Source organism: Triplophysa dalaica, chromosome 24, assembly GCF_015846415.1.
Source record: "Triplophysa dalaica isolate WHDGS20190420 chromosome 24, ASM1584641v1, whole genome shotgun sequence".
Lineage (NCBI taxonomy): Eukaryota > Metazoa > Chordata > Actinopteri > Cypriniformes > Nemacheilidae > Triplophysa > Triplophysa dalaica.
Window position 1 is genome coordinate 3,378,214 of NC_079565.1, and position 22,974 is coordinate 3,401,187.

The 22,974-nt window shown below is 39.9% G+C and overlaps 1 protein-coding gene across 9 annotated transcripts; it reads right to left on the reverse strand.

The window, feature by feature from the left end:
- Positions 1 to 79: 79 nt before the first annotated feature.
- On the reverse strand, positions 80 to 22,706 carry phf21ab (PHD finger protein 21Ab). 9 transcript variants are annotated; one of them, XM_056739506.1, is made up of 18 exons: positions 22,336 to 22,706; positions 18,576 to 18,617; positions 17,921 to 18,024; positions 16,640 to 16,672; positions 16,370 to 16,435; positions 13,875 to 14,036; positions 13,298 to 13,552; positions 12,874 to 12,966; positions 11,556 to 11,831; positions 11,216 to 11,347; positions 11,083 to 11,134; positions 10,199 to 10,278; positions 10,051 to 10,111; positions 8,811 to 8,833; positions 6,880 to 7,035; positions 6,447 to 6,522; positions 5,452 to 5,555; positions 80 to 5,032 (listed from the first exon to the last, which is right to left on the reverse strand). In XM_056739506.1, the coding sequence occupies exons 3-18, from the start codon at positions 17,975 to 17,977 to the stop codon at positions 4,364 to 4,366; spliced, it is 2,295 nt and encodes a 764-aa protein (XP_056595484.1). In that variant the 5' UTR covers positions 17,978 to 18,024; positions 18,576 to 18,617; positions 22,336 to 22,706; the 3' UTR covers positions 80 to 4,363. The 9 variants fall into 9 exon arrangements, with proteins under 9 accessions (XP_056595484.1, XP_056595479.1, XP_056595476.1 ...); XM_056739501.1 differs by lacking the exon at positions 8,811 to 8,833 and adding an exon at positions 8,455 to 8,645 and having other exon boundaries at positions 11,237 to 11,347; positions 22,336 to 22,705; XM_056739498.1 differs by lacking the exon at positions 8,811 to 8,833 and adding an exon at positions 8,455 to 8,645 and having other exon boundaries at positions 22,336 to 22,704.
- Between the last annotated feature and the right edge of the window lie 268 nt (positions 22,707 to 22,974).

Genomic DNA, 22,974 nt, shown 5'->3' on the forward strand with positions numbered 1-22,974 from the left:
ATTATATACAAATATATGTAAACAGAATATATAACCATATATTATCTCACATATTGCCCAAGACAAAAGGGAGGCAAACGTTCTTTATCGATTTATTAACAAAATGATAAAATAAATAAATACAAATTGATCAAATGCTCCTAATATCAATTTCTTCCCATGTTCCCTACAGTATTTTCAAAACACTGCATACAAAGGACTCATCACAGGCTCAATACAGGAGAGAGGTAAGACCCAACTGACTCACTTACAATGTCAGGTGAACAAACAAGGAAAAAAGAGCAGAGAGAGAGAGAGATAGAGAGAGAGAGTTCTGTAACAGAAAGAAGTCAAAAAATAAAGACACTCCTTTTTAAAATCATCATGAAAAAATACAAACAATTTTACAAATATTCATATTGTGTAATAAACCATTTACACATAGTTCAGCACACCGGGCGAACTTGTTTCTTTTTTTTATAACTCGCTACAATGTATCCTGTTTTGTCTTTCATCAAGTGGAAGATTTTTTTTTGCACGCGTAAACAAAATGTTTTCCAATTGAACAGTTGACTGTAGATGAGGTAACACACACACCTTCTCAAACACACTCACACAGTGCACAACACCAGGGAAGTCACAACAATAGAAATGAAATGCATCAACAGTACAAGAAGGCCACAATCATGACTCGAGTAAATAGTATGAAAATTGAACAAAACCTACACTGAAACTACAATGACCTCTTTGTCACTGTGGAATTGCAACGCACCAAAAAGAATAAAGATGATCTACACACTATTAAGATCAAGGTGACAGGATGAACTGGAATGGATTTGAAAGTCTTTCAGTCTTTCAGTTTTATGCATAAATGTACATCGGCACCTTTCGCACCAAAATCAAAATTGCAAAGCCACACAGAATGTCAGACATAAGCTGGTGGAAAGCACTTCCTACACTTCAGCGCTGTAAGCTAGAGCAGAAAACAACAGTGACGGAAAGATTTTCAATGATATGTACCGTATCTCGAATGTATATAAAAAAGTCTCCCTAATAGCAATCTCTTTGGGTATACTTAAGAACTTGGATACTTGAATGCGTGGCTTTGAGAAGTTCCCGCCCCCTTTCTTCTTTACGCCCCACCCACGACATGCACTCTGCAAGATCAGCCATGTAAGACCGTAAATATCTTCTCACAACACACCCGGCGCCCCTAAACAACAATAACATTCAGCATGGTGTGCTAGCGAAGGCAGAAAGCAACGGTCCATAAGATTCATACACATGTTTTTCCGTACAACAGCCCAGTAGTATGGACAGCAAAGAAATCCTATTTGTAACTGTACATGAATGAACTATATCCTACAGATGCCTTTGGGAAAAAGTCTATTGTTCATAACTGGAACGTAAACCCGAATACAGTGTTTTAAGAGATGTACATATGTATACAGTTTCATTTTGGCATCGGTTTTGCCAGACGTGTGAAAAGGAAAGTTCACATAAAAATCGTCACAAAATAAACTCAAAACTAAATGCATATCAAAATGGTCTGACAAAACTCATATAAAAAATTTGCATAAGAAGGCATGCTATTGGTCGAACCGATCGGACAGGTGGTGGTCTGGGATTTTGAGTCTATCCAATCAGATTGCAGGTTTCCGTAGCTCAGCTTTGCTAACAGCTGATGTCCAAATACCCGAATCAGGTACTGATATTCTAACTCTGTGACTAAAGGAGAGACAAAAGATGGGATAAGGAAAGTTGCATGTAGTCTTAAAAGCAGAGCTGTGACATAACGGTCACTGGTCTGAACAGTCCTGGTGATACGCGAGAAAAAAAGCAATTTTACACTGATAGAGAACTCAAAACGAGCAGACACTTCAATATATTTAAGCAAACAAAACCGAGTAATACTTAGGACATTCCAAAAAGTGCATAAAGACAGAAAGCATAACTTTGTAATGTCATTTTTTCAGCAGACGTGCCCCACATACGACTCCAAAAATGTTAAAACACTTAATGTTCTGGAGATTCGCTGAAACAGGGAACATTTTTATGGACCAATTTTGTGCAATTACTAAAAATCTTTTGTTCAAGGCAACGTAACCAAAATATACTCTCTAGTGGGGATGTTAAACTTCACAGCAGATAACTACAAGGGCTTAATAAAGACATACAGGACCAGACCAATACAAGCACGTCACTACAACCAGTTCACTTAAACCATGAAATTACAACCTGCAAATGTGCTTCAAATCGAACTAAATGACCGTAAATAGAGAGTGAATGACATAAATATGTCTGGTTTCTTTCCATTGTTTTAGTGACAATCGTGAAGGTTTGAGGGGTTTTATAGTATGTAAAAGGTTGAAGGCACTCTGGGCACCTGTACAGGAAGGTGTAAAAGATTCCGTCTAGACTGACAACGGTGACTTCTGAAAGGCCTTGAATATTCAGTATGCCACAATAATGGTCGCTGATATGAATGTTTATCCATCCTACCCAATCCTGGCTCAAAGGGTAACAGGGCATTATGGGAATGTATTAAAGAGGATGTAAATGTTCACAGTAGATTGTGAGGAATTGCAGCACATTACAGATATAACCCTCACCAAAACTCCATCGCCAAACGGTGTTTAAAGCCACGAACTTAAGACTGAACATCATCTGTATTTTGGTGGGTTATATCTCAACAGTCAGAATTAGCAATGCATCATTCGTTTGGATAAATTTCCTAAACACCTTTCCTAAACAAACACGTGGAATTTGATATGCGTAAATTGTTTAATCCTAGCCTGAGTGGCGCTCACCACAAATATAAAAAGGGATATGTCATTTTGGAATGGCCTGACATGTAAGACGAAAAAGAGGTGCCAGCCGTGCATTGCTGTTAAGACGAAAGGACGGGTTAAGAATCTGTGCAACATGAAGACATCAGCCATCGGGTAACATGACAAGCGTTGTTAAAGAAAACAGAGATTTGAAAATTTCACTCAACCAAACGGAAAGCCTTTAGTGCGTTTGCTTCAGTTATCTGCAATAAAGCTTGTGCTTTAATTGAAGGGTTTTCGGTCGTTTCCTTATTACTAAATTTGGCTCATATATCAAACCCTCGAGTTTAAGACAGCAAATCGTGACACATCGTCATTATTGTTTTTCTCAGAAAACGTTGTGGAGGACACGGGGATGGGACGTTTCCATTATATTCTAGACTAAAACACACAGGATCTATCCATTTATTTCGGATTAAAACAACCATTTGGCAGTTCTTGAAAGAAAACAGACAGTTGTTAAGCAACGGTCTTCCCCGTGAGGTCGAGAAAGCCGCCCGCATAACTCGTGCCATTTTTAAACACCTTTGATAACAAACGACTGTTTCGTGAAACAGAAAAGCACTTATTTTTCAATGCAGACTAGGAAGACCTGAATATATTTTCCGATAAAAACAAGAAATACTCCTCAGATACAGACAATGTCATGTCTTTTTTTCTTCCTCGAAATGAAAAGGAAATTACAAACAGCATCCAGACACACTGATTTCAGAACAAGACAGAACAACCAACAGCGTTCCTCAAGCTAATCTTCCACGCGAGAACTGATGCGGTTACCGAGATGAGTCGTCTGGTGTGGCTTTCTCGTCCAGCCCTTGTTCAAAGACCTTGCAGGGCTTTGCCTTGCGCTCTGCCGCTGGTTAGCCTGAGATGACTTTGAAACGGGACGCTTCATACTTCGAACTGGGAAATGCCAACAGGTGGAGGAGAGCAATAACAGGGGGTTGCTATAGGCGGTCCTGGTCAAGTCCTGATTTAGTCGAACCCACAATACTGATGCTTTGTTTTTTGTCCTGCTTGGAAAAAGAAGCTTTTGGTTTTGTCGGTCCACTCAAGCCTGGAGGTGAACGGGGTGTCAGGCGCAGTCTTTGGATACGTCCGCCCTGGCTTTCTCACCCCGGAGAAGACAATCTATGAAACAAACCACATGCTGGAGGCACACACTGGTCTGATGTGATAAATTATCCATCGTCATCTTTATCACCATCATCATTATTATTTTTATTATTTATTATTATTATTAGTTAAACTGCTATTATCTTTTTTATAATCTAAAATTGGCATGACACTCTTTCATAAGTCGCCCTATTCACCCAGACCTTTGGGCGCTGTTGGTCTTCAAGAATAAAGACTTGTTTTGTCTTGGTTTTAGAAGAACTGCTGACACAGTTTTACCATATGTATAAAGAAAAAAAAACCAACAACATTTATTTGGATATATATAATATATATATGTATAATATATATATACGTATAGATTGGCAACTTTGTGCACCGGTCCAAGGTGCGATCTGTTTGAAATGTTTTGGTGATGTTAACGGCGAGGCTGAGAACTATTTGGGGTTGTCCACACTGCTTAGCGGGGCTGGCAAAGCCTGCTGGGAAGGTTCTGAGGTTTTGCCGTTGTTGTTGTTGTTGAGGCCGTGACTTCCGTCTTCTTGCCTGTCCACCTCCATCTTCCCAGACTCTTCTGCACAGCTCCCGTCATTAGGCGGGATATTCTCAGAGTCCGCGACATCAGTCCCGCCCTCCTCGCTCAAGCCGGTACAAACGCAGTCTGTCCCCCCGTTGGTCTTAACGTCTCTGACTTGAGTCGGTTCCTCCGGCTCTGCAGTTGTTGCCACGCTCGTCATCTCCTCGCTAACCGTGGTTTCGGGCGTTCCCGCGACTCCCGATTCACTTGCAACAGCCTCCGGTGTGACCGCGGCCGCCGGCTCTGCCATTTCTCCAACCTCGGGCTCCGTCTGCACTTCTGGAACTGCTACGGCAACCGGGACCTGCACGCTGGGCTCGGTGGGGTTCTCCTGTACGCACGCTTGCGTAGAGTCTGTGGGTTCTTTGATGGGTTCTGACTCCGGTTTGGAATCCTGTGGGACGTCCGTCTCTGTGGTCTGAGACATATTAAAGCTCTGGATGAGACGGATCAGGTGTTTCACCTTCTCCAGAGAGACCTGCATCTCCTTCTGACAGGCCAGGATACCGTTCTTTTTCTCCATGCATTTCTGAAGAATGGGGAAGACAGTGTTACATAATACAAATAACATTAATTAAAGGGACAGTTCACCCCAAAATAAAAGTGATGTCCTTATTTATTCAGCCTTGAGTTGTTCCTGAATATATTTCTTTGTTCTGATGTACACGGAGAAAGATATTAGGAAGAAACAGTTCTTGGCCACCATTGACTACCATAGTAGGAAAATTGTAACGGTAGTCAAAAGTCCCTCAGAACTGTTTGCTTTCCTACATTCTTCAAATTATCTTCTTTTGTGTTCAACAGAACAAAGACATTTAATACAGATTTGAGGGCGAGTAAATGAAAACAGACTTTTCATTTTGGGTGAACTGTTTGAAGCGTTCACTGTGAGTCATAGTACATGGAAACGTCAGATAATCAGGACAAACAAATAAAAAAAAAACTCACTGTTATAGAGTTGCTGAGTTGTTTGACTCTCTGTTCTAGTTGCTCTCTTTCCAACTTTAGCTCAGCACTCCATTTCATTAATTTTTGCTTTTCCTCTTCTTTCGCTGTTGGATGGGGACAAAACACTATTAAATGTAATTGGCTCTTGGGTAGATTCACATTTACACATCTGGAAGGCACCCCAAAGCGACTGTAGATGCACTTGACATTTACAATTGCAGCATGCATTTCCTCAGTCTCGAACCTGTGATGTTGCATTTCATAATGGACAGTTTTGTAAGTCTGTGATAATGTAAAGCCGACTTTTACAAAAGACAGTTACTAAAAGATGAAGCAGCACACTTTTAAAGATAAAGATCTTTAAAGTCTCTCTCATGACCTGAATGTTTCCATAAAGTACATTTAAGTTTGACATGTTTAAGATAAATTTCTCCAGATTATAAAAATGCAAGAAAGAAACGGTTCATCTGGGATCCTCTGAAGGTGCTTTGACGAACCAAAGGACACTTAGAACATTTATTTTTAACTATATTGGGCATTAGAGTAAAGCTGCAATTCTCATGCAAGCATTACTAGCATATTTGACATAAATAGTGGTTAGCAAGATGGTTAAAAATCGTATAAACGCTTGCTAATAAGGGTCAGAAAGAGGGAAAGTGATCAAGTGTGAACTGGTAATCCAGCACACCTACATATAACAAACAAATATAATATATTATAATAAATACTAATATATAGGAAACAAAAGAGAAAACGGATTAAAATAGTAAAACTGAAAATCCTGCACATTATTTAAACTTGCAAATACACTATTTTAATGTGAATATTTTAACGTTTTGGTCCCATAAATACCAGATGAAGTGTTAACTGTGTGTGAGATTGATTTCAGTTTTTTCTGATACCCTTGGCTATTCTAAGAGGAAATCAATAAATAATTAAAAAAGTGCCCAATGTAAACTTTACACTCTTAAATTGAGAATTCTGAATATCCCTACCTTCTTTGTAAGCAATGTAGGAATGCACGATGGCTAGGGTTCCTGGCCAGGGAATGGCCTCTTCCTTCTTTAGAATCTGTAAAAGAAATTCTCTTAATACCTGCGAGCACCTCTGTGCCACTTGACCTCTGGATAACCGTGAGAGAGACACTGTGATCAACTGTATATGACAACAGTGATGAATAAAATAACTTCAATGGGAGTGCTGGATGCTGTCTAACACTTACATGATGGGTGAAAAAAGGCACGATCAATACCAAACCATGTGAGATCTTACAAAGGATGAAACAGCCTTACACCTGAAGACAACACCTCTTTTTTACGGCAGGGAAAGGGAACTCTGAACTGATCTCCCATGTTTTATATTTAATATGTAAGAAAAAACACTGACTAGGCAGGGATACGAGCGGCCAAGGGTTGTGCTGCTTTTTACCTTGTCTTGACATTTTGGACAGATCCACATGCCTTTAGGAATGTTTTTGAGGGGCGGGTCCAGGCAGTCGAGGTGGTAGACACGCGAACACGTATCACACATAAGCAACTGTCCACTGCGTCTGCACACAGTGCAGAAATCCTCGTGGATGTCTCCCTGTCGGGAAGAACGGCAGGTGTCAGTACCACCGCCCCCTTCTGTTCTGGACCAATCAGATCACGGGAAAGCTGGGGAGGGGAGGAGCTGACTGCTGACTGAACAATTTTCTTTTACTGGTGACTTGATCACATAGTTAGGGCACTAGCTAGTGGATAAATCATTTATGTTTTTATATTAGGTTTTATTTATTAGAATTATATCCTATTTATATAGTATTTCTAATTACTTCAGGTGTGATGTTTACAGGTAGGGTAGAGAAAGACTGTTTACTTTGTAAGAATGCTGACTCCAATTAAACAAATACACCAAATAAACACATGAACGACAGTGCAGGTCTTTGTTTTCTTCCAGGGTGTAATGTAGAATCTAAAGGCTATTGCACACTTAGTTTGTCCGCCAACCGCTACGTCACATGCACAGTTGAGCTTTTTTACGTACACTTGTTGACAAAAAGACTGTAGGGGACAGTACATAGTTGTGTCGTCTACAGGACTTCAAAGAAGAACAGGCTGCCAAGTCTGCAGGTTTCGAACCCTGCGTTCCAATTCACCTACTTCTACTAGCCCTAATAGTAGGTACTGTTTTTGTGTTGGAATAGTAGGTAATTTTGAGTGCATGGCAAAATAGATTGCAAAAGCTGGGACGTACTAATAGTAAGCGGAAGTGGACATTGATACCTAGACAACATTGTGGCCAATAACTGTCGAACACATCAAAATACAGCTCTTCTTTCCATTATGGTATTTATTCATTCATTATTTCTTATGTAATGTTAACTGTATACTTGCTACGTTAATTTGTTAATTTAGTGACGCGTCAATTATACATTTTATTAATGCAGTGGAGCGTCACTCAACTCGTGCCTACTCGTGGTGAGTTGTGGGTAATATCAGCCGTGCAGACGGATACATATTTTGAATATGGGATAGGGTCATTAGGCTAGTTCTGATAGGTCAATGGGCTGGTTTTATTTGCAGGTTTGCAGATCTGGCAACCCTAAAGAAAGCAGCCTGAGATGGACAAGACCTGCTTTTCTTGCTGTTCTTAGAGAAAAAAAGAAAAGAAAAATGATGGAGAACATTCAGGATTCAATCCTCTTCTTCGACTACTACTTAAATGTATGGCCCAACCTTGAGTGTTGCCACCCAGTGGAACCTTCTGTCGATGCTTAAGCCACAGCAAAAACAGTCTACTTGGACTCGGGTCTCTTAATGACAATTGCACAACGCACAAGGAGTAGCGGAAGGCGGACAACTTGAGTCTTGCGCCGATATACTATAAGGTATATATTATCAATGAAGTGTAAGGTTTGGAGGGGGGTGGGGGCAGCCCATAATGGAGAGATACTAGAACAGTAATCAAAATGGGGGGCTGTCAATAACACCATCACCCAGACTTGGCTCGTTGGCTACTTACATCCCCGGAGCTGGGGCTGGGCTGGGGGAGAGAATGAGGGTGGACAGGGAGGGGAAAGCCCCCCGTGTCAGGCCGCTCGGGGGCCGGGGAGTCGGGAAGGCTGCTGGTAGGGGAGAGCAGGGGGTTGCAGCCCAGCTCCGTGCTGCCGCTGGTGGTGGTTGTGTTGGTGGTGCTGTATTTGGGAGGGCGACCTGAGTGAAATGAGACGGACAAAAAAGGAAAAAACCAAACGAACGGACAAAAACCAAAGCAAAAACAAAAAGGACAGAAAAATGGAGGAGGAAAAAGGGAAAAGAAAGAAAGAAAAAAAAACACAAAGATGAAATAAAATAATGGCATTTCTGCTTGCAACATACCTTAGAGAGGGGATCCTCATTGGCTAGCATGGAAACAAAGGGGCGGGAAGAGAGCGGAGGTGGTAGAGAAGGGAGGGTCACAGAAAGCAGTTAGTGCAACGGACAGACGACCACAGCAGCATGCAGGGAATATGCAAAGCGAGAGAGAAAGAGACAGAGAAACCTAAGCCAAAGCCACAAACAAACACTTAATATCCTGTCAAGACCTCAGACCGAACTGTACTTCAAATCAAAACCTTTCAAATTAATATCATTTTCTGCTTGTTGTGCAATCAAGAATAAGCAGCCAATACATCATGTGCTTTTACAAGAAGGCAACACAACACAACACAACAAAGTTCTAATGTAAAAGTTTGCACAGGTCAACCAACACACAAACTGTTAACCATCAATGTGTCTACAAACTTTTATAAACACTAAATCAGGTCACTTAGTCCAAAATTAAACCAACATTCTGTTTCTGGACACACCACTAAATGATCTAAATAAGACTAATTTATTTCAATGAAAAAGACAAGAGAGAAGTCTGATGTTATAAAGAAATGGTTCTCTCTGACAAAATGTAATAACAGGTCTCAATACAAGCAAAAACGAATGAGATCTGAATTTGGAATTAAGCAAAATTTTGGGAAAGAATTCCAAATTTTAATAAGTTGGAATTTTAGCTAATTATAAATGTAATGAAATAACATAAAAACGAGCATTGCTTTACAAGTATAACCCACTGGAGCAATTTGGATTATTTTTATGATTGACATGTGCATTTTGTAACTCCAACATATTTGAAACCACATCTGGACATGGAATAGGTAATTAAAAAAATTATACAAACTTTCAGGGTCAACTGTTCCTTTAAGTCATCTCTCTAAATTCATGTCTTTCAAGGCCAAAACAAAGTCAAGTTATTACTCTAACTAACAGTCAAGTCAAGTCTTTCAAAGTCAAGTCATGAGTCAACGTCATTGACCAATTTAAACCCAACTCAAATCTCAAACCCTTAAAAAACAAACCAACCAACTGTTCTTTAACCCCAACTTTAAACACATCCCACATGTCATCTACGGTCTACCAAACAGCTGTAGAACTACAGAAATATTAAATCCTGGCAAAGACACGAAGCAGAAATGCAAGAAAAAGTGACGAGGTGTCTATTAGGTGCCTGTTAGATGGTAGACAAAAGCAGCAGATCTACATGACATCAACTTAAACAAATGATCGCACGTCAGGTGTAAAGGCTGACCTCTCTTCCTGGTGCCTTGATGCAGCGGAGTATTCAAATACGTAACGGCAATCTTTTTTCTCTGAGAGACAGAAGAGCAGTCAGATTGTTAGATGAGGCATGAACACAATTGGATCTCAAAATCATAGGAACCGCGGAACATGGTTACCTCGGGTTCGAACACCGCTCCGCTGTACACCGGGTTGGCTGTTGTCCTCCTCTTGCGTTCCTGTCTTCTGCTCTGAATCTCTGCAGAGAGCGAGTATTGCAAGCACATCTGGTTACAAAACGTCCTGTTTGCAGGTTATATAACTTTAATTTCACAACTCTGAAAACTCCTTCAGGCTCCTTGCTCAGAACAAGCAAGGAACTCATAATGCACTCTAAATCAACATGAAATTGTGCCAGAGAACCAACAAATCCTTAAATTAACCGTGAAACATTTATCAGTACAACTTTAGCATCACTTTCAATAAAACCTGGCTTAAAGTTTTCATTTTTTTAGTTTAGATTTGGACCATTCTTTGGATAAAGACATAGTGAACTTCTAAAGATTGTCACAAATTTGATGCAATAGATTGATATTTTGCCCACAAATTTGTAGGTCATAATTAATTTAATGGGAATTTAGGGCCAAATTTTAGGGGGTGAAAGTTTTTTTTAAATAGATGATCACGTCATTATTATACTTTTACATAGACATTGCTTCGTCTTTTAGTTGAATCTGTTGAGTGTCTCAAGTCGTGTTGCATTACATGCCAATGGTGACCGTTCAAAAGCACATTTTTTGTTTCTTTTCCAAAGTTTGCACGCCTATAACTCAAAAAGTATTACACTCATCTTAATAACATTTTGTGTTCTCATTTAGTATTTACATTTATAAGCCTTCCCATGGCAAAATATATGTTGATATTGAGATCTCAATACGGCTACAAGTGCAAATTGTGTTGTACTCAATTTCACTGGTTGAAACCGAATGTGGTTCCATTTGCATACAACTGATACTTTCAATAAAAAAAAAGATTTGGCACAAAACAACCCAGCAGAGCTTACCTTCAAGGTGATCATGTGTGACCAACCCGAGAGACACCATAAAGGCAAGTTTCTGAAGTGGAGAAACGTACCGGTTCATTATTCATAACTCAAGCGAGTTGTAAGATTTGCAATTTCAGCGGAGTTATTTCACCTCATTGGAGACGCGTGGTACCTGCGGGCTTTCCTCTCGTTTGACCTTAGCGGGAGCGGGAGGAAGGGGAGGCAAGGTGGAGGGTGGTTTGCTGGAGACCACCTGTTCTACTCCTCCCTGCGGTTTCACAGTCTGATGGAGAGAATTAGAGAAAAGAAGCAGAAAACCCAAATGTTTAAATTTTAGAGCAAGACAGGCTTACCACATTGCATTCAATAATTTGTCCTTGAGCGCAAAAAAAAACAAGTCAATGAAAAAGCAAACAACATCCCATCTTCACTCAGCTCTGTCACACAATCGATAAGTGATCAAACAAACATTGTTCTCCATCATTTCTCACCTTTGCGTCTGAGTAAAGGTTGCTGATCTGAAGTGTCTGCGCCGGGCTGATGACTATTCCCGTGACTTGCGCTGTGCCGCCAGCGAGCATGGCTTTCTCGACCTGCTGTCCGTTCACGATGCGCACCTGGTGGATGGGCCCGGTGGAGGCAGGCAACGATGACGTCAGCTTGGTGGCGAGCATCAGGGGCCGTTGGATCAGAGGAGCCGCCACCATGGGGGGAGGCGGGGCCGGAGCAATGGGCACATTGTTGGGCATTGGGGGTTTCGGTCGAACCTGTGAAATGGCAGGAGGGGGGTTAATGAGAGACCAGGTCAGGGTTTGATCGATCACGGAGGCACTCGGTGTCCATGCTTATAACAGCCATGCTATTTGAGGTTAGGAGGCAACCTCAGCCATAATGCCAACACTGAGCTATGGAACGCTGGAGCAGCCATAAGGATTTTTTATTTTAGGAGCATCTTAAAATCAACTGAGCTCTAATTGGGAACAAAAAACAAAGCCTTTGTAAATCAATTATATTGATCTGCAAAGCCAGGTATAAAAAACAAATTGACCAAGTTAGAACTCTTCACCTTGGTTTAAAAGAACCAAAAGCTGCATTTGTATGGTAACTCTACATCAGAGGCAAAGAAAAAAAGTTTACAAAAAATCCACCTGAATTAAATTTTTATTAAGTGTAACTTACTCAATTACAGACATAACTTGAGTAAAAAAAGGGAAAAAATGTATGAAATAAATATGCGCACCTATATACGAAAATAGGTAGACATACAAAGGGGGCTCAGATTGTCATAAAAAACCTGGGGGGGCTCCAAAGAAGACAGTTGGGATCCACTGGTCTAGTACATATCATAAAAATGCCACCAAACAGGTTTGTCTGAGCTCTCTTTAGCATTACGTAGCTTTGTGAGGTCAAAGGTGATATGATTTCACTCTTTCAGGGTAAGGGGGTTAATGGTAGGGTCAGCCAAAGCAATACTGAAAGCAACATAGAATCGCTTCATCAGAGCAGAACAAAAGCAGAAATGAAAAGCTTCAATAAAAATAGTTTCTCACACGTTAAAACATCAACGCAAAGACAAAAGCTTAAACGGACAACGTCACAGGGACAGCCAGTGCTGGGCAGGAGGAGGCAAGCGAGAATTATATATGTGTGGAACTTTATTCAGCTTATATGTCTTCAGAAGTTTGAATCCATAACATCACATTCAGGTCTCTATTTTGTGTTTTCGGAGGTGCCCTCTAGTGGCATGGGTGTTGTACTGCACATACTGGGAAGAAGAAGAGGGAGGGGGCAGGTCTTACAGAGACGCACCTGTGGCTGAAAGGTGGGTCGAGGCGTCAGTCTAGGAGGAGGGACAAACTGGGGAACTTTGATAGGCTGGGCAGAGGTGGTGGTGGCCTGCACCTGTGATAAAACCAGCCATTTATTGTAGACTTCACATTTGCCTTGTACGCATGTCTTATTTCCCTGGTTTCATCACAGACGTACATCACCACACACCACAGCACATCATCGTCAGAAAGGAAGTCATTTCAAATTCTGAGACATAAACATCCTGTTCTATACACATCAAGGCAAAGTGGGTCTGACTATATTACTAGTCTACAGCGAGCTATGCAAAACGGAAAAACACACAAATCTACATCAATGGAAGACCAATTTGTTTCATCTACGCTGGAGCTCTTATCAAAGAAAGTTGCAAGTAGAAAAATCAATGGAAGCGATTCACACTCACAACAATGACATTCTTCGACACGATCCGCGTGGCGGCATCTGTGTCCTGATTGGGTAATTTGCTGGCCACCTGAAGGTTGATTGGTGTGCTCTGCGAGTTAGAATTGCCGCCGGGTCTGGGGGGGTTGCTGATGGCAGTAACCATGGCTACGGTGGGGCGTTGCGTTGCCATGGAAGCAGGCATGGTGGAGGTGGCAGCTTTCAGCACGAGAGGTAGTGTCTTTGCGGTGATGACTGGCGTCACGGTTAGAGTCTTCTGGCAAAAGGTTGGAAGACGACATAAAAAAATTTGGTTAAACTAGCTAATCGTAACATAAAAATGTATTTGTCATTATAAAAAGCTCCATACAATTACAAAATGGTAACTTTGTAACCGTTCCACCAATGAAAACAAACATATATTTATATAACTACAATAACAAAGGTGTATTAACACTTTACGTTAATATACACATTTACAAATTAACATAAATATCCTTACAAGAAAAAAGTTAAATCCTTTTCAAATAAAAATAAGCTCATTATACTTAATAATTAAAATTAATCATAAAAACGAATGTTTAAAGTGTTAATTGTACCTGTATCGCCCCCTGGTGGTGTGGAGGCCCCGTCTGCGAAGGGGGGCAGGCCGGCGTGAGCAGCACGGCTTTACCGTCTGCAGATGTCGTAAGGATCTGGGGCTTCAGTTCGGGCTCCTGCTTTATCATCAGCTCTTTTCGCAACTGCTCGACCACTTTTTTCTGTGTGCGTACGAGCGAGAAAAAGAAAGATTACTGAGAGGCTACAAATCCATTCACACATTTTGATTGCGGGTTCGAGGAAAAACTGACTGCCGAGAACACATACGTTTCTGAGAAATGAAAAACGTAAAGGCCACATCTCGCCTTTTCAATGTTCTGTTTATATCAGCCATCAACAGATGCTAATAATAGATCGTTAGTCACCGAATTTCCGGGTTTTCTTTTTTCCGATGCAAAGCGAAGCCGTGGCTTTCATTCGGTCTAAACACCCTTCAGGTGTGAGACCATCTTAAGTACAGTGAAATTGCTTTTTATAAAGGCCCGCTGAACGCCACACACACATAGACACAGACAGGAAAACGTGATTGAAATTCATCTCACACACTCCGCTGCCTCAGAGTCCTCTGGAGCCAAAGCACACCTCTGAGAGTACAGACACAAACACGCACATTCCTCAACAAAGCTCTTGCGCTAAGCACAACAATAAATGAAAGTCTCTTCATCTAAATGAATTTTGACAAAACTATTTTCTCTGAAAAGAAAAGATCAATTGCACTGTAGCGGATTAGACTGGCGGAAAGTTTACATACAGCAGACCGCTGTGGGCTTCACGTATAAAATAAACTGCATAAATATAGATTCATGATGCGGAAAGAGTTAAATAGAATTCATCTTTAAGTTAGACTCGTGTGAAGTGAATTAGCATTTGCCGGACAGCCTCGCCTTGTGCTTTAATCCATGTCATGATTGACTGAGGTAAAAAGTTGAATAAAAATAAATCAAATTATGTGTACTTATACTGATTCATTCTCTCTCTCTCTCTCTCTCTCCCTAAGAATAAAGCTCAAAGCTAAGCCGTTGTTCAGTTGGATTCAGTAAACTGGGTTAATTCTTTGACGAAACTAACTGGAGACTTTCACAATAAAGAGCGAGAAAATGTAAACATTGCCTCATGAGAGAAGAGTTGGAATTAAGACATTTCAAGAAGCAGTTTTAAAATCTTGAACAATCTGTGGTGTTTTTACCTCACAGCAGGATATAAACCCAAACACACAGGTTAGACACACAGTCCCAGGCTTGGACAGCTTACTGCTCTCTCAACCACAAAACAATAAAGCATTACAAAGTCTGTACGATGGCTTTAAAGCAAACTGCTCAAAATATGATGCACTAAAAACAAATTAGAGTTTGAGTTGACAGAGATCTCAATTATCAGTGATATTGATCTTAAAGGGACAGTTCACCCAAAAATACAATTTCGGTCATCAATTCCTCACCCTCGAGTTGTTCCTAATCTGTATAAATTTCATTGTTCAGATGGACATACAGAAAGTTATTTGGAAGAATGCTTGTAACCAAACAGTCCACCATTGACTACTAGATATCTGCACGATTAACCAAAAATATATCACGTGATTTATGCACAACTTAAGGTAAATAAATTACGGTAAAATGCTGCTGCATCCGAAAGCCAGAGGGCGATCTCGTGCAGAAACTCCAAATACGCACTGAAGAAGAAGACCATAACACAAGTAGTTCTAGAAAATGGTTCGGTAAATAGCACTCTTCCAAATATCTTTCTCAGTGTTAATCAGGAAAAAATGATAAAGATTTAGAACAACTTGAGGGCGAGTAAATGATGACAGAATTTTTATTTTTTAGTGAACTGTTCCTTTAACCAAAACGATGTATGTGTACACCCTCAAAATGTCATTATTACCACAATTTAGGATTTTTTCCTTTACATATACACTCTCAATGTGTTAAAGTGATAATGAAAATTCTGTCATCATTTAGTCACCCTCGTGTTATTTTTATTCCTGTATAAATTAGAATAATTGGAAGAATGTTATTAATTTTCAGTTCCTGGACATCATTTGATAACCTTAGTAGGAAAAATTAAATGGTAGTCAAAGGTGCTACGGTTCTACTATGGTAGTGGACTATGTCCCCGAACTGAAAATTGCTAACCTTCTTCCAAATATCTTTCTCTGTGTTCATTGTAACGAATACATGTAAACAGGTTTGAAACAACCTGAGGGTGAGTAAATGATGACATTTTTCATTTTTGGATGAACTATCCCTTTAAATGGTACAAAGAAGTGAAACTACCTAACCAAGGTATTTCCCAAACCAAGGAGTTTAAATGCAAATCGCATCATCATTTCAACCTCTGTGCTCAAAGCAGAAATTTCCCTGGAGAACTTTTTAGATGTGATACCAGTTGAAATTTTGCTCATCAACAGACTTTAAAAGCATTTAAAATGTTTGCGTTTCACAAGTCTCGTTCTTTCCAGCCCCCACAGCAGTGAATGACCTGTGAAATGTCTGACCTGTTTTTCACTCAGAGCAGTGATTTTCGCCTGGAGCTCGTGAAGTTGCTTTTTCAGATCGGCATTCTACACACAAGGAAAAATATGAGTACTTTAATACAACTTAAAAACATTTTGCCATGAAAATCAAAGTAATAAAAAAATAAAACATTTCGAATACAATTTATTTATCAGAAATCGTAAACAATCCAAATTTGTGGTTAGGAAAAGCTAAAACACTATTCAAATCCTTCTTGATAAGAAAATCTGAGGAATATAACATCGATTTACCTGTGGGTCCTGCTTCATCTGGGCAACAAGTTTCTATGGCAACAGAAGAGAAGACAGGATGGTCAAAACTTCCAGTAAGTTTTAAGGGGAGTCACAGACATGCTGTGCCATCTACAGGCCAAAATGTGAAACTACAACCTGCTGCACCTGCCCCATATTCAAACAAAAGCAGACAGCTCTGGCCGGCAGCGTGCCAACATCTTTCTGTAACTGTGCTTTCCAGTTAACAACGGTTCGTTGTTCGTCGTTTAAGGTTAATTTAATGATGTTGATTTAAAATGTTTCATTAGTGATAAAATATATATATTAAAGCTGTGCATTTTGGCTACAACACAATTACTATTGATACATTAAACCAATTATAGAATTGAACCTACGGCTGACAAATATCTTTAAAAAAAATCCTTAATTCTATGAAATAGTTGACCATAAAGCAAACATTCGGTCATCATTTACACCTGTGTCGCTCAAAACCTTTGTGACGTTTTATTTTAAGCAGAGCACAAAAAACTAGCATTAAAAACTAAACTTTGTGCTTCTAAAACGTTTTGGTAACAGTGAACAGGTTTTCTGTGTTCTAGAATGACCCAAACACAGTTTTGTAGGCTTCCCTAGAACAGACATGTAAACCCCATTTCCACCTGCTTGTCAAATATTCGAGTGTGATATCAAGACAAAGCTCACCGTTGGCAACACACAAAAAAAACCTGTATATTTGAGAACACCTGCTTGAAATGATTTATAACAATTGAAGTAATGGCTTATGCTTTATCTACCCAGTATGACCCCTATTCTTCTCTTTCCCCCCTTTCTCTGCCTCCCTCCTTCCTCTTCCAAATCTATTCCTTTCTTTCTCCCCACTCAGGCAGCTCAGCTAATTTTCTGCCTGCTGGGACACGTCGCCTCTGACTGCGAGAGACATATCTTCATTTATCGCAAATCCAGCGACTAACAGTCAGGGAAGAACTGAAATAAGGACTTGTTCTGCCAGATTCAGGAAAGGCTTGAATCGCCTATAAAGCCTCCAATCACAACACATGTCAACGTAGCAACAGATGGATCTATGAAAGTCATGGAAATCCACCATATGTTTGTTGGGAACTTGGGATAGTGGTGAAAATAGCTCATTGGTAAGAGCATGGCGTTGACAACACCAATGTCGTGGGTTTGATCCCAGGGGATTGCACATACTTAGAAACAAATGTATAGGATAATGCAATGTAAGTCTTGTAAAAGCGTCTGCCAAATGCGTAAATGAAATGCCCCTGTAAAATATCCTACCTGATGGACTTGTATTTCCACTTTCAGGGCCTCCTGTAATGTTTGCAATTCCATCATTGATCCAGTTCGGCGGAAAGAGAGACTCAGGAAACTTTCAGCCTGTCCTGAGAAATCAAAAAGAATGGCGTTCATTGGTTTTTATTTCATGTATTTAACTTTTATTCAGCAGGGCGTCTGAGATGTTTGGAGGCTGACTTAATCCGATGCCACCTCAGGGGAGAGCAAAAGTCGGTGTCTAATACGGTTTGAGAGAAACATGCACTTCTCAATCTAGGCGCGATGCACGAAGTCTCAGGCGGTCTCCGTTCGTGCTCCCACAGCAAATATAAGTCTCGGCACAGCTGAATATTTTGAACCTCGCGTTTGAGGTCGAAAAGTCTCTTGGCAAAACAGGGCTAAGAGGAATATAACTAAATGGAAGTTCTTGCAGAAAGCAATTCACTGAGGTTGGAGATCAAAACTTGTGACAATCTAGATTGTGGTGGAACCGCTCACCCGTTAGGCGACTCGTAACAATTCCGTCACTAAGACATGTTTAGTGTTACAGTGAGCGAAACGAAGGCAGTGTTACAGTCATTCTTTGACTTTCATTGATTTTTGGCGTGTGGCCTTGTGCCAAGAGGACAATTATAACAGAAGCTATTAGAGGACTTACCAGCTGGCACTGAGACTATGTTCGTACTCTCTCTCCAACTCCCTGTACAAGACAAAACACACACACACACACAGCATATTAGATAGGGCTGAGACACTCCAATTCTCTTATACACAGTCTGTGAAAAAAGGGGCAACATTGCAAGCGCAGCATTCAGCGTCCGTCTAATTGCTTGCACCCTCTATGAACTACATGACACAAACTCTTGAGAATCTTCACAGACGCAGCCCCAAAATATATCATGAGTTCCAGATTTAAAAAAAGTGGGATATTAAGGGAAGACCGTGTTAGGCAGACACGACATCCGTCAAGACCACGTAGCTCAGGGACTTGAGATTACAATGGACAGGAAACAACACCCGCACAAATCTGCACGTCCATGAGTCACTCCACTTGAGTCTTTGATATAAAGTCCACTATCACGCATAAAAATTATAAATTACTGTCACGTAATCTTTTGAAAAGGAGAAATGAGAAATATCAGGTCAACTTGCAATTCCAGGTCAAGAGTGCCCACGGATAATTGGGGCTGATAAACAAGTTTCACAAGCACACAATAAAAATATATCTTCCAGCAAAACAACATTGTATCAGATGATTGGCCCTGAACGGAAAAGCTGATATTTGGATTCTGACGTAGCCAAAGACCAAGTCTACAGAACAAAAACTGTGAAATAGTTCCAACCAGTACTATTATCAACTTTCAACTATATATAAAAGTGAGGGTACCAATTTCTTATAAAACAAAATGTCGGTCCACTATTTCATTAGCCACGCAATACGTTTAAAACAAGATTAATAAATTGTTAAATTGTTATAGTCAAATTGATTTACTTTTGCAATGATTTACAATTATGTCATAAAAATGTTGGAGGTGAACAGAAGAGTAAAAGAGGAACATAATTTGAGCAAATGTCAGAGTTTCACGGTACATTTTAAAATCATTTATTTGTAACAATAATTTAACATTTATTTTGGTATGGATGTCAGATTTTACATTTAATCTGATTTTCAAAGATTACAACTACTGAGTGTTTCGTTAAACTTGTTATACTTCTGTTCTAATTTGCGGATTAAATAGGACAAAATTCGATAACCAGACGAATTTAGCTTTAATACACTGGAAAAATTATATTAACATTTAGGGTTATATATCAGATTCCATTCTGACATGCAGTTGCACAACACCAAAGTACTTTGCGCAAAGTTTAGAAAGTGACCTGTTGAAATGTTTTTGTAAAACTATGACAACAAATGAGGACCAATACTGTACCCAAAACCTAAAGAATTTAACTTTTCTCTGTACTTAAAGTCATACTTTACCCAAAAATGAAATTTCTGTCATCATTTACTCACAGTCGAGTTGTTCCAAATCTGTATAAATTTCTCTGTTCTGATGAACACAGATAAAGATATTTGGAAGAATACTTAACCAGACAGATTTTGCACCCCATTGACAACCATAGTAGGAAAAATAAAATGGAAGACAAAAGTTCCCCAGATCTGTTTGCTGTCATACATTCTTCAAAATGTCTTCTTTTGTGTCCAACAGAAAGTATTTTTTCTCCTATGGGAGTCAATGGGTTGCAAAACCTGTCTGGTTATAAGCATTTTTTCAAATATCTTTATAAGTTCATCAGTAAATGTGAGTAAATGATGACAGAAATTTTCATTTCAGGTGAAGTATCCATTAAATCATTTTCGTTTCAATAAAAAAGCAACAGTTAGAGCTTAACAATTTAAAGACAGTTGGAATAACAGAAAAAAAAAATCTTTGTGATCAATGTGTCATATTTTGTTTCAATGAAACAAAACCTTTATTGTAATAAAGTGTTTATTCTTCTTCAAGTCCCATCTTGAGTTCCCTTGAACAAACACCAATAACTCAACAACAAAATAGTTTAAATGCAATACTCCCAACTTGAACATCAACGCTGCGACTAGATTCAACTTTATTTAAACCCAGGCAAACTGATAAAAGTCAGCTAATAATAGACTGCACGAAAAAGTAACATAATTGTCCTTTATAAATAGGACACGGGCCAGAAAATGGTAACAATAACACAGCTCCACCTGACAGGTCACAATCAAATCAACAAAAATATTTCACTTTCATGTCTAACAAGCCAGCAGCAGTTTGTTTTGCATAATTCTTTCAAAGCCATGGATGACATTAACAATAAAACTTCTGCGAGTTTTAGAGGGACCAGTACAGTCTTACATGCACTTATCAATTGCTTAGATTGCACAAGTGAAACCAACAAAAGTGAAACTATTTAGGAAAAGAAAACAAAGTAAAAATAAAAACAGGTACACGTATCAACAACAACCATAGCAAGGAAGAAAACATTGTGAAGTGCAACAACCACATCAATAGCAACAACGAGTTTAAAACGTAAAGAATTGAAAAACTAAAAGTTTAACAAACAAACAAGACCAAAGCAGCCCGAGCATAAAAACACAACAGATCAGATGAATAAAAGTAAATCAACAACAATTAAGGGTAAACATAACAATCGGTTCAAAATATAAGCCAAAGACATCAAAGCAGTTAAAAAAAATATTTAACATAAATTCTTCTAACCTGATCCAAAGCCAACAAAAGTCTTGAAAATAGACAATACATTTACATAAGTACCATATTATTATATGTAATGTGCATCAAAAATAAACCCTAAACACGTGTGGGGCTGGTTGTGACCCTCCTGTTATGCAAGTGCTTTATGTGGCACCTGTAAAACTACAAAAAAAAAAAAAAGAGTACAAAAGTACAAAACACTTTGACAGGCTGTTATGATGCAGTCTGACCCAAAATCAGCCCGAGTTCCTCTAGTTGTGATCGGAGATGTGCTAAATGACAAAAAAAAGTTCGCCAACACTTTCATTAGGCCACCACTATTAAAAACCTCAGGAGGGCAACACGGAAGATGCATGAGATGTTCGCCGACACTACACTTTAAACAAGATTTATCTTTGTGGGGTAAATGCACGCTCGATGATTCACAAAAAGCATTTAACTTTGTTTCATTTTTCAATAGCCTTATTTCCCCTTCTTAAATAGAATCCGGTTTTAGTTGGTGCAAGCTAAAGCACACCAGCTCCAGAATAACTCAGCCTCACCAACCTCACAAAAAAGCAACACCAAAAAATCACTTTCTCAACAAGCAAAAATAAAATCGCGATGCTTTGCAGGGCACGACTTAATCATCCACCCACGGCAAGTTCAGGGACTGGATGCGTTAGAAACTATAAAAATAGGTGTGAATCTTTTTATGAAGCTGCTGGTGGAAATAAGAAGCTTTCACATTGTGCTACGGCTAACCCAGCTAAAGCTAACAGGCCAACAGCACAAATTACAGTTAGATGGACTCGACTCAGCCGCAACCACTAATTCAAGCCATGCACGAGCAAAAGATCAACGTTTCCCCCCTTTTATCCCCCCGCGTCCATCGGATACATTGTTTCCACTGAGCTGGAAACAACCTTTGCGGCAACAATGTATCCGGAGAAGTTTAAATTGTTACAAAATAACAATACGCGCGGAAGGTTCGACCCCTTCACGCGCCGCACTTAGAAATACACCACTTAACTCCTGGAAATAAGGGGGAATTTTTGCTACAAAATCCCGATTTATCTACCTACCCGATCGCGATGGGGTTCGGGTATGGAAAAGCTACGGGGACTCAACGAACGACCAAAGTCCATAAACGAGGCGCATAAAAGTTGCAATAATAAAAAAAAGATCCCAAGGTGCACTTACCCTCCTCTACTCACTTGAGCAGTAGTGCTTCTCTCTCTCTCTCTCTCTCCCCCCACAAATTATTTAAATAAATATTTACAAACACGCCGAGATCTCGGCAAAGATCCTCCGACGCGATCCCTCACATAGCTGTAGCGGTGCGCCGGGCCGAAATTAACTACGTGAGCCGACCTTATTTTTTGTTTGTTTCAATTTAATTTGCGCGTATAAAAAAGAGAGAAACTGAGATACAAAACAAGAACTCTTCTTCAATCTCATTCACCACAGCCGCAGCACCCGACGATTCATCCGCGCAGGAAGAGGGAGACGAGGGGGTAGGAAAAGTGGGGTTTTAAAAGCACAAATGCTCACAAACATGCACCCAAGTGACTCGGAAACGTCGCGATTCTCCCTAAAGTGAGAATGCTCGACGTAAAAGTAGACGTAAAGTTTCGACAAAACGTTTTGGGGAAGAGGACTATTTTTTGTGACGGTGCGGCGAATTTATTTCACTTTGCCTAAGGAACGGCGGTAGTGCGACCCCCATTGCCTAGGGAAAAACCCGGATGTAAACTCGGCGAAACTCATCTGGAGAGAAGTGGCAACCTAACTCGATCCAACTCATGCTCACACAGTCACAAGAAGTGAGTGCATCCCCCA

Excerpts from the sequence above, each read along its gene's own strand:
- phf21ab (XM_056739498.1), bottom strand. The coding sequence starts at position 17,977 with ATGATGGAATTGCAAACATTACAGGAGGCCCTGAAAGTGGAAATACAA. Across the intron at positions 10,279-11,082 it reads CACACATGATCACCTTGAAG|AGATTCAGAGCAGAAGACAG; the intron begins GTAAGCTCTGCT and ends CGCTCTCTGCAG. Across the intron at positions 5,033-5,451 it reads AACTCAGCAACTCTATAACA|AAATGCATGGAGAAAAAGAA; the intron begins GTGAGTTTTTTT and ends CCCATTCTTCAG.